We start from the raw sequence: 15,530 nt of genomic DNA, 5'->3' as shown, positions 1-15,530 counted from the left end.
CCACAATTTCTGCTTTGTTCACGGTGGTGCAGGCATGTGCTTGGGTTAGGAGCCATGTGAAAATGGCAGACCACTGCTGTTTGATCTCGATTCTGACACAAAGCAGCGGTTCTTGAGAGGTTTCCAAATTTCTTAACTGTCCACCTTAATTGATTTGCAAATAATTTGGGGATGAGAAATAGGCCATGCAGAGTCATTCTGCACATTATATCTACGCTGCCTAGTTTAAATGGGTTTTGACAAAGTTTAAGAATTCTGTGTCATAACCTGGACCACCCTCTTTACTTTGTCAATTGCTCAAGCTTCCGGTTACTGTGATGTACTGATTGTCAGGGCATGATTCCTCAAAAACTGAGTTTACAACATTGAAGTAGGCTGGCTTTTTTATGGTGTCAATGGGACAATTTCCTGGACTAATCCTGACAACTATACCTGGTTTGGTGTAATGTAAGATTGTGAGGGTTTTCTGCCTAGTGCAATGCAATAGTGATACTCTGCATCAACACCATAATTAAGGATAGGTCAGTTCAATGCTGGGGAAATGCTAGAGGGAGATCTGTAAGGTTAACTTTAGGAACTAAGAGTTGGTGAAGGTCAGGATTGGTCAGTTTAAATTAGGGTCACTTTGAAAAGCCACAATCACTGTGTTCACTTGAATAAATGGGATCTAAATAAATATCTAATACCTAATGCACACAAACAATTAGGCAATGAACTGTACATTTAGGAAAGCATATCATCTTATTAACATTATCTCCTTCAATGACAAAGACCAGCATGCTGCATTGCGTGTACATGACTAAAGCAGTTTGTTAAATGTTAACTAAATAAACACTGTTTCCCTTTATTATGTAGCCAAATTGACTCTTGTGCCAGCAACCTCTGTCAGTCAGCTTGGTGATGTTTATCTACACACTGCAGCTTTTTGTCCACCCTATTATGTTATCAATAATACAACAGCAGGCATTATCTGCATGGTCAGCTCTCTTCCTTTCCCCCCTCATCCTCTAAACTCTCTCACTCTCTGTGTTTGTCTTTCATGGCGCTAATTAGCTAATAAGCCCTCCTATTGTTTCACAATCCGCAGCCTCTGCTCAGCAAACTGTAGGGATAATCTGACCATTTATTATGCGGCTCTCCCTGCGCTCATCTGCACTAACATACACCCATGTGAGTAGTGTTGTACACATGCACATGCGTGCACGTGGTGTATGTAGACTCTGAACAGCATAAGGAATCAAAGAACGTACAGACACAGCTGGGCTTCTTAGCTGACCACTGGTTGTTCTTCTGACAGGTGATGTTCTTCTTCCCAACCAGCTCAAAGGCAGGCAGACACTCAAAGTACAGCCTGTCTCCATGACGGAAACCTGTCCCCTCCCGCTTGCCATAAGCTGGGACTCCAGGATCTCCACAACTGCCTTGGTCAATTTCTGTGTAGGCAAGACAAACATGTTATGCAGAATATTCACTATGCAAAACTGACATTGATAATAAGTTATTATCTCCACAAGCAGAGAAACAGCAGTGTGGGTTAGACAAATATAGACCTATTTTTATTACCTGGTGTCATAGCAGAGATATAATTTAAAGGTCACAATTTAATTACAATCCACCTCACTGTCTGTCCTCGCTTTAACCTGCATATTAAATCAAATGAAAAAAATAGTATTGTTTAGCACCATGGGAAACCATGGCAGCCCTGTAGAACATGAGAAGCTGATTTTCTCTAGTTTTCCTGAAAAGATAGAGAGAGAGAGAAAGAGAGAGAGACATCTCAACCCAAGGTCATGACTGACTGTAGCCTCCAGCAGATATTGACGATGCAACTAGAGAGATAATAAGTGATATGGAGATGCAGGATCTCATATTAAATTAAAAAAAAAACAAGTGCTGCTCTTTCTCATTAATTCCAGTTTCAGGCAAGTCTAAGTTCAGCTTGTTAACATAAAGATCTGTGTAGTACTGATTTTTGTTTGACCCTATGTGATAGGACAAAAATCCTAGGACAACCCCTCAAAATTCATTCCTTCATGTATTTATATATCAATTTTGACATTTGCATTTCTCATTTATTTCTTTTACTAGCTCAGGAAAACCGCAAGAACAGTGCATGCATGTGAAATCATATAACCTGGAAAAAAAATCATTCAAATGCAGTGCTGTTCTGCAACTAGAACACCATCACAGCACAATCCCCCACCCACCAAACACCCCCCTTCCCTCTGTATAGAATAGCAAAATTAATTCTTCACTTGTAGGAAACATTGAAGGGCGCATTACATGAAGAATAGGATGTGCTCTAGATTATCTGTGCCAACAATTAAAAGGCACACTGAGATTTTGGAAAATATGGATGATTTTTTTCTTTCCCCTCAATATTCATTTAATATCTGAATGCTCAAATGAAGTGTCAAATCCAGGATTTGTTTAACCTTGGTTAGTATAACGACATCAACTATGTGGAAACAGACAACAAACAACACCAAAACAGTGTTATTTACCTCTTGTACCTTGATAGTCTTTTAGGGATATTATAAAACATTATATGAGTGAGTGAACAGATCTAGTGTCTGTTAGAAATAGATCAAGTTTTTGTTCTCACAGCTCAGCCTTGGGATGGCTGTCACCACTTCTTAATTTCTCCTATAGCTGTAATTTTTTATTTTAACTTCCTGACACAATTTGTAGTTACTTCCATTAAAAACTATAACTTCTGACATATGTCAAAATGGTGCTGCGACAAGTATGAAAAAATACTTGAACTAAAGAGAGAAAAAATGTTCCACTATCATGCTTGTTTTAGGTCAGCATAGTATTATAGCTTGTGTTTTGACCAGATGTGCATGATGTGAGAAGTCAGGTGCTGTGTGCACCTGTCCAGCTCTGTAACACCTCTCAGGTAAACAGCAATCTGAGAGTGCTCGCCATTATGTTCACATGTCCTTAACAGTAAAGTAGGTTGGGTAATGCATCTGCAGCTGTGGACTGCCACGGGTCTGGCCCTTACTTCAGTGGCTCCTTGGTATGTTGAAATTTTGCAAAGACAGTCTGGAGCCTTAGCTAAGACTTCATCCACATTAGTGAAAAGACATTAGCAATAAATGACTCAGTGAAGAGTTCATTGTGGGCTGACAGGACAGACTAGCTTCTCTACTTCATGACATTAAAAGCAATGTGATTTTCCTATTGTCTCGTCATGCATTTAATTTTACTATCATTTTCCTTGCCACTAAGTAACCTTTACTGTGTCTTTATCCCCCCCCCCCCAAAAAAAAAAGATACTCACTAATCTTGCAAACGTCTCTATTATCTGTCCCTCCTTTCTTTCTCCCTCCCTCCCTCTCCTCCCGAAAATGCATTCCTCCCTTTACTGTGTGACTAACGTTCTCACTTGCCTTGGAAGCTGACGTGAGCACTTTCAGGCACACACACAAATACACACCTCTATGACCACCCTTCTCCCTTAAAATCACACACGCCAATTTCATTATGGCAAGATTTATGCACGTCTCTTTCTTTCACTCACTCTTTTTTTTTTTTTTTTTTACTTTTGCGAGGATGCAGATTGCAGATGGGAATGCTGAGGCATCCTATTGAGGCATCCGGATGGGGGGGGGGGACACAGAGCGAATAAGCTCATCCATCCAGGAAATGATGGCAGGGCCTAATACGATTTTAAATCGCACCAGGGGTGATGCTGGGTATAAATCCATAGTCAGCCCTAATGATGATCATCATTTAGAACACATATTTAGAGCTCACTGTTGGTTGGATGTATGGCTATCCTGAGGCTCCCTCATTCACAAGACAACACATTGATCTTCTGTGGAAGTCACCTTTAAAAGGGAGAATGCTGAAAGTGATTTTTTAAGGTGAGTCTGAGAAAATTAAGGAAGAAATGACCATAAGATCTGAAAGAACCTGCATCTAGAAGGACAAAGCAGCTATCTGACAAACACAAAAACCCATGCATAAACACACACACACAATCATACAATCACTTGTTTGTCTCTGCAATAGACTCACTGAAGAACCCAAAGTCCCTTCAGTGCTTTTCTCATATAAGGCATCTCTGCCTCATGGGTCCCCACAATTAGACCTTTAGGGAAAATGGAGGCAGGAAATGAGCACGCTCTTTGAAGTGTGTGTTTACATTAGTGAGTACATGTGTTTCATAGCTCATGTTTGTCTGCGTTTATGCATATGTGTGTCTCTCGGTGTATGTTGGGTATAAGATGATCACATACGCAACATTCGCAGAGGCAGGGATGAATGAAACAGCATTTGATTTTCATGAATAAGGGAAAGATTATCACATATTTGTTGTGTCCAACTGCTTGACATTCCAGAGTAATCCAAGCATTGTAATGGGACCTAAACTCACATTACTGTGAACAACTAAACTGCAATCTCCCAAGGCCATGGACGGCATAACAAGTTTATTTGTATATATCGCATGCAGCGTGTCAATGGATGTTACATCTGCACTCTCACACTCATACTGAAGAAAATAACATAAAAGACATGACCTCTCTGCCCTCAGTGTTTAGCCAGTCCTGTTGGTGCATGCATGTGCATATGGGTGTATATACATCTAAATGTTTCAAATTACACACATTCAGAGTCAGTACTAAAGCACTATTATAGTTGGGTGTCGACTTACAAATGAGCATTATCACCAATTTTGTTAGCAAGCATTAGAATCTCAGCTGAGAGATTGAGGACACTCCAGAGTGTCTGCAACCCACACTCACATGCATGGGGAAAGTGGGAGTGTGTGTACTGGCATGACTGTGTTTGCAATTACACTTGATGATCGGGCTTAAAATACAAGTAATTGAGAATGCAAATTAGATTTTGGGTGCTCCAATCTGGGAGGTGAAGTGGTTCAAAGCGTTTCTTCCCCTTCATTAAGTAGAACTCATTGTTTTAATTACACATTGGTTCAGCACGCTGCTCCACTTTCTCTGTTATTTTTACTGATGAAAAATAAGCATCTGTGGGCAAGGGAGAAGATTCGCTGTGCTTCTGAGAGGCAAACTCACAAAAATACACACCGACTATAGAGCACATACGTACAGATTCATAAACTTCCCACTGGCTCTCATTTCCGTCTCTTCTTGCCGTCACACATGCAAGCAGGCACGTACACATATTAATTCACATTTGTTAAAGCTCACAAGTGTGCAACCAAACACACATAGATACACATTTGGGTTAGGGGATAGGACAAATGCATCATTTATCTGAGGTTGGCTGCATTAATAGCACTGACTGTGTTTCACCAGTTTATCTTACCAAAAGTAAGTGCCTTTATTCTCCTGCCATAACAAAAGTTGCCATGTAACTGACAACTCACTTCCTTGCTCACCTGCAGCGCTCCATTGTGTGTGTGTTTTTTTTAAAGATATCACTTGGGACTGTGTTTCATTTAAATGCTTTGTAATCTAGTTGTATTGGTGCTAAACACCACATGCCTATTTTTTATGATACTTAGTTTAACAACAAAAGTCTTACATGAGCCAGCTGCAGCATCTCTAATCCCTGTTTTTGAAATTAAACTGAGGGATGATGAATTCAAGGAAGGGCAACAAGCTCATGATATCAGTAACAATGCAGGGTAAATAACCAAAAAAAGACATTAATTCTATTTGAGGTTGTCAAAGAAGGAGTTACGCGAGGCACCAGGACTATGTTATCATTTTCTAATTGACTGGTTCTGTGAAAGTTTGAAATGATGAAGCGCCATGGGAACGTTTGAGAAAGATCCCCAAAGGTAATTTCACATGGGCAAGATTTACAGAACCTTACCTCTTTTGATGCTACTTGAGTGTCAGCTGAGTTGTATGCCTCAAACAAGTCAAACCTTTGTAAAAAATGCAGTAAGCAAAGCCAGTGCATCCAACTGAGTGACAACCGCAATGTTTGAAGTGCCCTTACCTTCATAGGACACCTTGAAGCCGAGGGAGCCACTGGTGTCATCTGTTTTGAAATTGAGCCACATCTGGTGACTGGTGCTGACCACGAGGTCTGGAGTTGTGGTTCCAGACAGGCTACAAGGAGAGACAAAAGGACAAGTTTCTTAACAAGAAATCCCTTTAATGTTGGTTGTGAATGTACTGTATGTTAGTATGACTGCAAGGAGTGTCAACTGTGAAACCGGGATCAGTTGTTTATCATAATAATTATATTTAAAAGCAGTGTTTGAACTTGTTGCAGTGATCTAGGTGTTACTTTATTAGCCAAGAAAAAAAACTTGTAACCTCAAGCAGCAAAAACAAAACCTGACGTTACAGTGGCTTCAGAAAGCATTCCCCTTCACTTTTCTCCAAGTTTCTTGTGTTGTAGATTTAATAGTTAATGAATAAAATTACCAATTTTGCCCATCACACTGAATAATGCAATTTTCTGAAAGTGAAAACATATTTCAAGAATTTTTTTTAATCTTTTTTTTTTTTTAAATCAGAAACTCAAATCTCTCAAGTATTCAGATCTTTTTCTGTGATCCTCTAAATTGTAGTCAGGTGCATCCTGTTTGTTTTAATTATCCTTAAGATGTGTCTAAAACTTGACTGGAATCAATCTGAGGCAAATTTAATTGATTAGACAGTTTAGAAAGGCACACACCTTTCTGTGTATATTTCACAGTATTTCCGAACAAAAACCAAGCCATGAGGTCCAAGAAACTCTCTGTAGACCTCCACAAAGTGTGGCGAGGCACAGGTCAGGACATGGGTAAAAATATATTTCTAATTCTTTGACTGTTCCAAGGAGCACAATGACCTCAATAAGTATTAAATGGAACACCAGGAATCTTTCTAGGGTTGGCTGTCCAGCCAAACTGAGCAACTGGGTAGGAAGGAGAACCCAGTGATCACCCTAACAGAGCTTCATAAATCCTCTACAGAGATGGGAGAACCTGCCAGAAGGATGAGCATCTCAGCAGCACTCCATCGATTAGACCTTTATGGTAGAGTGGCTAGATGGAAGCCACTTTGAGTAAAAGACATATAGCAGCCTTCTTGGAGTTTATCAAGTGGCATTTAGAAGACTCTGAGAGCATGAGAAAAATCTCTGGTCTGATGAAACGAAAAGTGAACATTTTGGGCAGATCGCCCAACTCCAAGTCTGGCAGACACCAGGCACTGTTCATCACCTGGCTAGTATCATTCCTGTGGTGAAGCATGGTGGTGGTAGCATCAAGCTATGGGGGTCTACTCAGCGGCAGGGACAGGGAGACTGGTCAGGACTAAGGGAAGGATGAATGCACCCACATACAGAGAGGTCCTTGAAGAAAACCTGCTCCAAAGTGCAGGCAACCAGAGACTGGGGCAACATTTCATCTTATAGTACAACAATAACAACCTGAAGCATACAGCAAAGACATCGCCTAGAGTGGCATCAGCATCCTTGAGTTGTGCAGCCAAAGCGCAGACTTAAACCCTACAGAACATCTGTGGAGAGGCCTGAAGATGGCAGCTCACAGACACTATCCATCCAATCTGATGGCGCTTTAGAGGATCTGCCAGAAAGAATGGGCAATTTTATCCATCTGCAATTAATTCTATGAAAAAGGGAAGGGGTCTGAACACTTTCTGAAGGTACTGTATATATTAAACTCTGTCATCTGTCACCAAAGAAAAGTGCTCTAACACTGTTGTAGGCAATTCTAGTCTGAGACACCTTTTTTTCAAACCTAACCCTTTAATTCAAAACAGTTGGGGCCAAGAAAGTGGGAAATGAAGGCTAGATCAGTCAATGCCACAGACGTAATTTAATCCTATTTGAATAGTAATTCCACCCAACTCTAATTAGGAAGTGTAGCTGCAGAGTAAGTGATTAAGGGTTCTAATTTTAGTGACAGCACATGGAGAATGGTGGGAGTAGCAAGGAAGTAGTGTCTAGATAAGTTGCCAGTTTGGTAAAGTTTCTGTAAAGTTGTCTCTGCATATGTGGGAGGAAAAATGAAACATGTAGTGTGTTCATAGTGTGCACTGCACCATAGTGCAGTTTTGGTATTGAAGCTCATGGGGATTTGGATTTGCACTCCTTTAACAAATGCTTATAACCTCTATTTCTTTTGCCTGATTGAACAAAATTACATTAAGCTAAATAACATGAAACATTTTCTCTCAGCCGTTTCTCTTACCACTTTCATATCTATAAACATCGCTCTGTTGTATGAATGACAGTCATCAAACACCCAACCTAACAACTTTTGATAGTGTGCTATAATTTACCCGCAAGCTAAATGCTACCTAAAAGATTATCCTTGTTGGTGGCTTGTTTCAGGTAGCAGTCTATCTGCTCATGACAATTATGTTCTTCCCACATGAAGACATCATTTTCCTGATGGGATAAAACGCTTGTGGCAGATTCACACCAGACCGTTCTTTTCCATTAACAGATTGTCAGTGAATAGTGTCTTTCAAGTGAAGGACAAGGGGGGATTTGATTGGTTGTGACTCATTGCCGATTAACCACCACATTTATGACTGTAATGCTGTAGGGTTACTTGCGTCTGACCTTAAAATTGCTAAAGAAATAATTCCCTGCACCCTGCACACGCTTGCCTGCACCACCGATTCAGGAAAATATAGGCATGAGTTAAAGTGTGCTGATAGCTGCAGTATATTCTCTGGCCCTAAACTGTTTTAGTTTGTTCGTGTGCATGAGCACATCCACTCTCAGTGATAGAGTTGCTCACTCTACTTTCGTATCATAAAGTCCATAAAGGGAGAGGAAGTCCTTAATTGAATAGATCAGGTCATCTTCAGTGTTTGTGTGTTGTGAAAGTATGTCCAAGTGCACAAAAATATGAAAGTGAGAAAGATCTTCCCTCGTCAACAAACTCCTCCTCCACAAACCTTTCCCTCATTTATCTCCCACCACCTCCCAGGTTCTGAGGACGAGGCAGCCTTGCATAAAAATTGTTCAATAAAAACTTTATTAACGTGGTAAATTTCAGCACAATTAATAACAACATCCTGTGAATTGTTATGAAGCATCTGCTATTGCAAACTCCATTAGGGAGCATCAATATGCAGTTCGCAATGTTGCACCACATGGCTGTGATCTTGTTTTTAACATTGAAAAGAGTGATGATTGACAATGTGATGCAGCATCTATTTTTCATGCACTACTGCATCAGGTGGTGATGAAATGAAAGAGAAACAGTACAACAGAGAGAAAAGGGCTGGAGGGGAAAGGGAAGAGAGAGAAGTGCTGCTGGGTGCCGGCAAGTGGAGAAGGGAGGAGAAGAGGCATGTGTGCCAAAAAAGAAGAAAGGTGAAGAGGAATGAGAAAGAGAAAGACAGAATATGATTACATGGAACATGAGTAGCAAGAATGAAAATGACTGCTAGAGACGAAGGCACGGAGTAAAAGCCAGAAAAAGTTAAGAGAACAGACGGAAGATGAAAGGCAAAAAGATGGAGGTCATAGGAGTCACTCACACGTGGAAGATGGTCTTCTGGTCTCCCACCACCTCGCCGTCTCCCACCGTCAGGGTGTCATAGCCTCGCTCCAGGTCAAAATCCTCAAATGTCAGCTTGATCACCTAGACAACAGCAGGGACATCGCCAAGACAACCATAAGCGACAGACGTGTGAACACTCCCTGCATCAGGTGCAGAGGAGAGACCCCTTCCCATCTGTGACTTTTCATCACTCTGTCCATCAATCTATCATCTATCAATCTCCTCTGAATATTTGTCCAGCTCATTTCCATTCACACACATGTACCAGCTGCATGTATTCTATCTAACACATCTGTGCTTTACTGTTATCAATTTATTTCCTTTCTGAACAGGTGTAAATACTAACATACATGACTGTGTGTGTATACTTTGCTACATCTGACTTTCAGTCTGGTGATTATAAACTCTCTCCTCCTAATCAAATATCTGATTGCCTTCCAGACGGTCTGCATGACCCCTACTCCTTGCTCATCAAATCAGCAGGTTGCAGACGTGTTTGTGGCCTATTTAGCCAGACTCAGAATGACTTTAAGCACACCAGGGAGATATGGCAGGGGACTTGAGGTTGTCTACAAGGTGAATATATGCCTCATGAAGGTGACATTAAAGTTTTTAAAGATTTATGTATTGGATTTTAACTATGAGGAGGAGAAAAGAAAAAAAAAAAACTTGCCTATTCATTTCATCTCATTTCTATGGTGCATGTGGGAGTGTGGGAGAGAAGGTAGGAAAACAATAAGCGTGCCCTAGCTGAGGAAAGCAAGGGGCAAGTCAGATAAAGAGACAAACAAATAAGATTTGATTATGATAATGCAAAATCTTGATAAATAAAGACAAAAATCAGGTGTAACAGGGGAGATTAAAAAAAAAAAAAAAAAATAGCAAAGCAAGGGAGGAGTGTCTTTGTCTCCTGTTTAAAATTAGCTGCCACTGATTTCCGCCAAATTCTTAATGTTTTCAGAGGGCTGAGAGAGCAAAGGCCTAATGAAAAAGCTTATATAAATGCAAATTGCATTCTGTCCTATGTTAAACCCAGTGCCTAATGAAAATTGCCAGGGTGGAGAGAAGAGATGGATGGCGTGTAGGCAAAATAGGTCCGATCACTCGATAAATAGTTTCATAGTACAAACGCATCTCACACCTGCCAGCCAACAGGTGAGGCACAGAGAGGGAAAGAATAAACAAAAAGAGGAGAAAGAACAGGAAGTATATATATATATATATATATATATATATATATATACATACACTTTATATTGTTTGCAATCTCTGACAGCATCTCTTGACATTTTGGTTGTTTTGGAATGGGGACCCCTGTGCCCCCGATACTGACGGATCAACACTTGAAAGATTGTCAGCTAAAAACAGCTGCGCTCAGTACCTTCAGGATATTGTCAAGAACCCACATTAGTCATGATGTCATGAGGTGGGATTTAGGTCTAGCAGAGCTGTGTCACGTCCCATCCACCTCCCTGTGCAGCTCTTGCCTGAGTCTCCTGCCTGACCTAACATCTCCTCTGGCTGGGCGTGTGCGGACGGGCAGGAATAGAAGCCCATTACAACTCTAAACAGAAAGAACAGCCTCGCTCCATCTTCATCTGGACCAGGCACAGAGCGAGAGACAGCCCAAAGCACCGTTGTCTGTTTCAGCAGGCTGCCCGCCGGGTATACCCAAGGGTATCTATGTGTGTGTGAGTGTGTGTTTATATGCAGCCAAGCAAAAGGTGGGGTTGGGTGGATGTGCGTTGTATCAAACTACCCCTTCTGCCTCTCACCTCACATAGCCTCTCCTTCGCTCAGCGCAGTGCAATAAGAGAACAGATTTGTAAAACCATTTTGTTTGAGTTCAGAGAAGGATATTTGGCAGAGAAGCAGCTGGGCGGCCTTGAACACAACTCCAAAGTCAATGGTCTGAACAGAATGGCTATGACACTTTCATGATATCCTCTGAGCATGCTCTCAAAACCACTCCATTACTCTACAGTTCGTTTTTTACTCCCTTCTTCTCTCCCTCACCACAGGTGTTTCTAACAACTCTCTTTGTCTTCCGTTGGCTCTGCTCCACTGTGCTTTTTCCTTTCATTTCCCTTCTCTCTCACGTTTTTCCACAGGAGAGCTTCTGTCACATGGTGTGTTTAACAGCCCCCTGAATGTCCTGTAGCAATTATAAAAGTATGAAATTAGTCATGTGTGTCAGGGAAGAGCCTCCTCTAGAGTTCCTCCCTAACAGGTGCAAACACACCAGTATTTCTTTTTTTGGCAGCTAAAAACACCACTCAAGACACCGCTGGATGAGGCGGCTACTGCTGCGAAGCTAAATTATCACTGAGCACTGCTGCTTAATGACTTTTACCTTTGATGTGTCTGCGGCTGCGATGACCCAAGTGCAGTTGGCATTGTTGTCATACTGGACCGGGTAGTTTGGAGATGTGATGATGCCGCTGGGTCCTCTCAACTGACCTCCACACATTGGCGCTGCGGAGGAAGATGGGAAGAGGCAGATGTTCGATCAGTGACAGTTTTAAGTTTTCTCATTTATAAACCACAAAAATAAATAAATAAATAAATTGTGATTGCCTCTTAAATCCACAGGTCATGAGGCTGTTTGGCTGATATTTGTGATGAGTCATTCCTTCTCAGCCTCCACCTGTTAAGGTGTTAAGGTTAAATTACTCATACTGGCAACTGTATATTTTGCCTTGTGCTCTCTCTCTCTCTCTCTCTCTCTATATATATATATATATATATATATATATATATAATATTTTCCTTGTGTTCTGTTTAAAAACCACCTGTGGGGGTGTTAAAGACTCTGAACTCAGTCTTTACCAAGCAGCATGGATAGCATCATAATGATGACAACTCCAAAATACAGCTGTGCGACCATTCAAAATACATTTGTTTAACTCTAAGGCTCTTCAGTGTTCAAGACTGAACTGCAAGCAACCATCACATTTGAAAACTGAAGCTGGGAAGTGGTTGGCAAATTAGAAAAGAGTAAAGAGCCATCTAAACAAAATCATCTGCAGTGCTCTCTCTAAACACTTGACTTGCCAATTTAGTGTAGCATCGTGAAAAAGAGATTTAATTAAAACCCATAAATCACACAAGTCTAAAATACACTGGAAAGAAGATCTTTTTGTAAATATTGTCACGCTGTGTAATTTATTATAACAATAAAACAAACTAGATGATATCAGACTGTCTTTATCGTCTTCTGCTTTTGTTAAAATGGCCCACAGCACACAAAATACAGATGTTAATATGGTTGGATACCTCTAAAGCATTGCTGACTGGAAAACTAGTCATAGCAAAAAAAATAAAAAATACATATAAGAAATTGAGTGTCACACTTTGATATTCTCATTGAAAAGAGTCGGTGACCCGTTTGCAAACCATGTTTTAAAGGACAATGTGACTTTTCTTACCAAGGCCCAAGGGGGCCTGCACGGCAGAACTCTTCAACACCAACTCAAATTAAAGCAGAATTTCTAACAAGTAATTTAAAGTGAGTGTGTACGTCTGTACATATGTGGGGGATAACCTCAAAGTATTTGAAAGGGGCTGAACCAGCCACCCTGATTTTAATGAGTTACGTCTAAGAGAGGTCCTTTGGGTGTTTGAGCCCCACTCAGTGGCTCTATGCTCCACCCCTCTCCAACCAGATCACTCCTATTAAATTGTAAAAAGAACTTTGGTGAAGTTTAGGGGAGAATAAAGTAATTAATATGAGTTGTTCTGACAGTGAGGGTGACCTTAAGGAAAATAATACAGCAGAGAGGAAGCCAACTGAAGCTATCATATCCCCTCCCATTTTTTTTAATCAGGAGGATCACTGTGTCTGTTACACCCCACCCTGTGTGTCCGGTGATAGACACCAAAGTGCAGCTGGCTGACCAGCAATCAAAATCAATGACGGAGAAGAAAACCAGAAAGAAAGAGAACTGTGAATTTCATATTAGGAGAATGAATTCGCAGCCAGAGATGACTTTTTTTTCTGTGCTAATGATAGTGCTGTTCACTTTAATGATGACTAATACTAATTTAGGTTACAGATCTTCAATTATTCCTGGATGATGTTTAATCTTCATTGAAACAGTGTGAGACAAGAACAAAGGCACAGTAACAAAAGGTTAAATGGGGATGATGGAATGTGATATTTTTAAAGGGCAATTTCACTGACATTTTTGCAGCTCTTATGTCAATCTTGCATCTTTCTTTACATAAAACAGAAAACCAGCTGACGGATGCTATGGCCTGCACTCAGAAAGGCTCCATCACTTTCTTTGTGTGATTTTTTTTTTTTTTTTTTGTTCAAAGAAAAACAGAAGACAAAGGTGTCAGAACTAGGCCATCATCACTGTGTTTGATGTCATAAAACACCAAAACATTTTTTTTTCAAATCCTGGTGATTGACAGTGTCTTGAAGCACAGTTTCAAGACACCCCCCCCCCACCAATATAATCCTTCTGAGATCATGCCCCCCTCCTCTTCTCAGTGCTGTAATTTAATTTTGACACAATTGGATAAATCCTAGACAAAAGAAAGAGTGGGGGTACTTGGATTTTTGAGAGGACATTAATTGAAGTGGAAAAACAACAACGGCCTGCAGGTCACGTTAAAGGGGATAAAATGCATGAATGCTGCAGGTGATGTGAGAACTCTCACAGAGATTATGACATTCAAAAGCCCTACTGAGAAAACTGGCAGAGAATGAATGACCTGCTTGGGATTAAGGTAAAGATGGATGAAAAATCACCCCATTGGTATGTCTATTGGAATGAAAATAATGGTTCACAGTCAGAACAAATCATCCAGTTCTGTCAATGACCAACTTACCTCGAGGATAATTTCATATGAGCTGTTCTGTTAATGCACTTTCTGATGCTGTGATTTATCAACATGTCAGCCTCATTAAAGGCAGAACTGTTTGGTTTAATTACTTCAAACTTTTGGAGTCATCACTCAGAAGGTACAGGCCCCTTTGGAGCGATGACAAAGCATTTGATGCTGTTGAATCAATGAAACAAATAACCAACCACCAGCACACCAGCAAATTTGGCTACTTGGGGGCAAATAGCTCTGAACACAACATCAACATATCATCACCTTTTCAGCCGATACTGCAAACTTGTTAGCAAACTGTTGCTTATTTACACATCCAGCGGTTATAAAGCCACATCATCATTCATTTGTATTTGTGTTTTTCTGGCAACCTGGCAAATCTAAGTTCAATGTTCCTTCTCTTACAGCTGTTTTTAGTTTGTATCAACTCCTAAGTAGCTGCTCAACGCTCCTCGTTCACCAGCAAGTTGCTAACTGTGTGTCTGGTGTTGAGCCAGTAGCGTGGGCCTTCTGCTGCCGATAAGAAAAGCTCTGTAGAGCTGAGGGGAGCCACATCATCACTACAAACAACCCCTTTCATATTATCACATTGTTTTCATATTGTCATTTGATACATGTTATTAAAAACACATCAATTACAGCTGCCTTAAGGGAGGAATTACTAGAAAGAGTTAGTGGTGGAACACAGAGCATATTTATTTTTGCCAACCTGGGCTACATAAGTAATTACAAACATGAAGCCTTAAACTGATCAAAGATACTGAATTTGAATATTTTTATCTGTCTGTAATCAATGCTTTCAGATGGGTACTGACAGTCAGAACCAAAATTAATCCCCACCAGAGAACAATGCTTTAAACTGCAGTTGGAAGTCCTACCTACTAAAATGAAATACTTAAGTAAAGGCCAGTATTCTAAATGTGACTTATTATTTGGATTTTTTTGTTATTGGATTTAGGATTTATATTAATATAATATATCCTTCTCCAAAAATTACACTTCATCAGTAAGATACCCATAAATTAAACCAATTACACTACCCAAAAAACCCCAGAAATTAAATCTAGTCCGATTAATTCGGTTCACTGAGGCTGAAAACTGAAACTGAGCAGAGCATGAGCATAAGGAACACCATACAGGGAGCCTGACTGCTTCTCCTGCCTGTCATAAATGGCCAGAAGTGAAGGAGACATGACTGATGGGC

The 15,530-nt window shown here is 40.5% G+C and overlaps 1 protein-coding gene across 1 annotated transcript in view; it reads right to left on the bottom strand.

The window, feature by feature from the left end:
• The window catches only part of csmd2 (CUB and Sushi multiple domains 2), a 229,383-nt gene that overhangs the window by 104,591 nt on the left and 109,262 nt on the right, over window positions 1–15,530 (bottom strand). The window contains exons 10-13 of the mRNA XM_071499949.1: window positions 11,835–11,956; window positions 9,459–9,562; window positions 5,944–6,056; window positions 1,251–1,433 (exon numbers count right to left, since the gene is read on the bottom strand). Of these exons, the coding sequence (XP_071356050.1) occupies window positions 1,251–1,433; window positions 5,944–6,056; window positions 9,459–9,562; window positions 11,835–11,956 (522 nt within the window). The remainder of the gene's footprint in view (window positions 1–1,250; window positions 1,434–5,943; window positions 6,057–9,458; window positions 9,563–11,834; window positions 11,957–15,530) is intronic.

The sequence above is a fragment of the Trachinotus anak genome, unplaced genomic scaffold (assembly GCF_046630095.1).
Source record: "Trachinotus anak isolate AG129_WGS33_773 ecotype Australia unplaced genomic scaffold, CSIRO_AGI_Tana_v1 ptg000016l, whole genome shotgun sequence".
Classification (NCBI taxonomy): Eukaryota; Metazoa; Chordata; class Actinopteri; order Carangiformes; family Carangidae; genus Trachinotus; species Trachinotus anak.
Note: the sequence above shows the minus strand (reverse complement) of the source record. Positions and strands in the feature narration are given on the sequence as shown.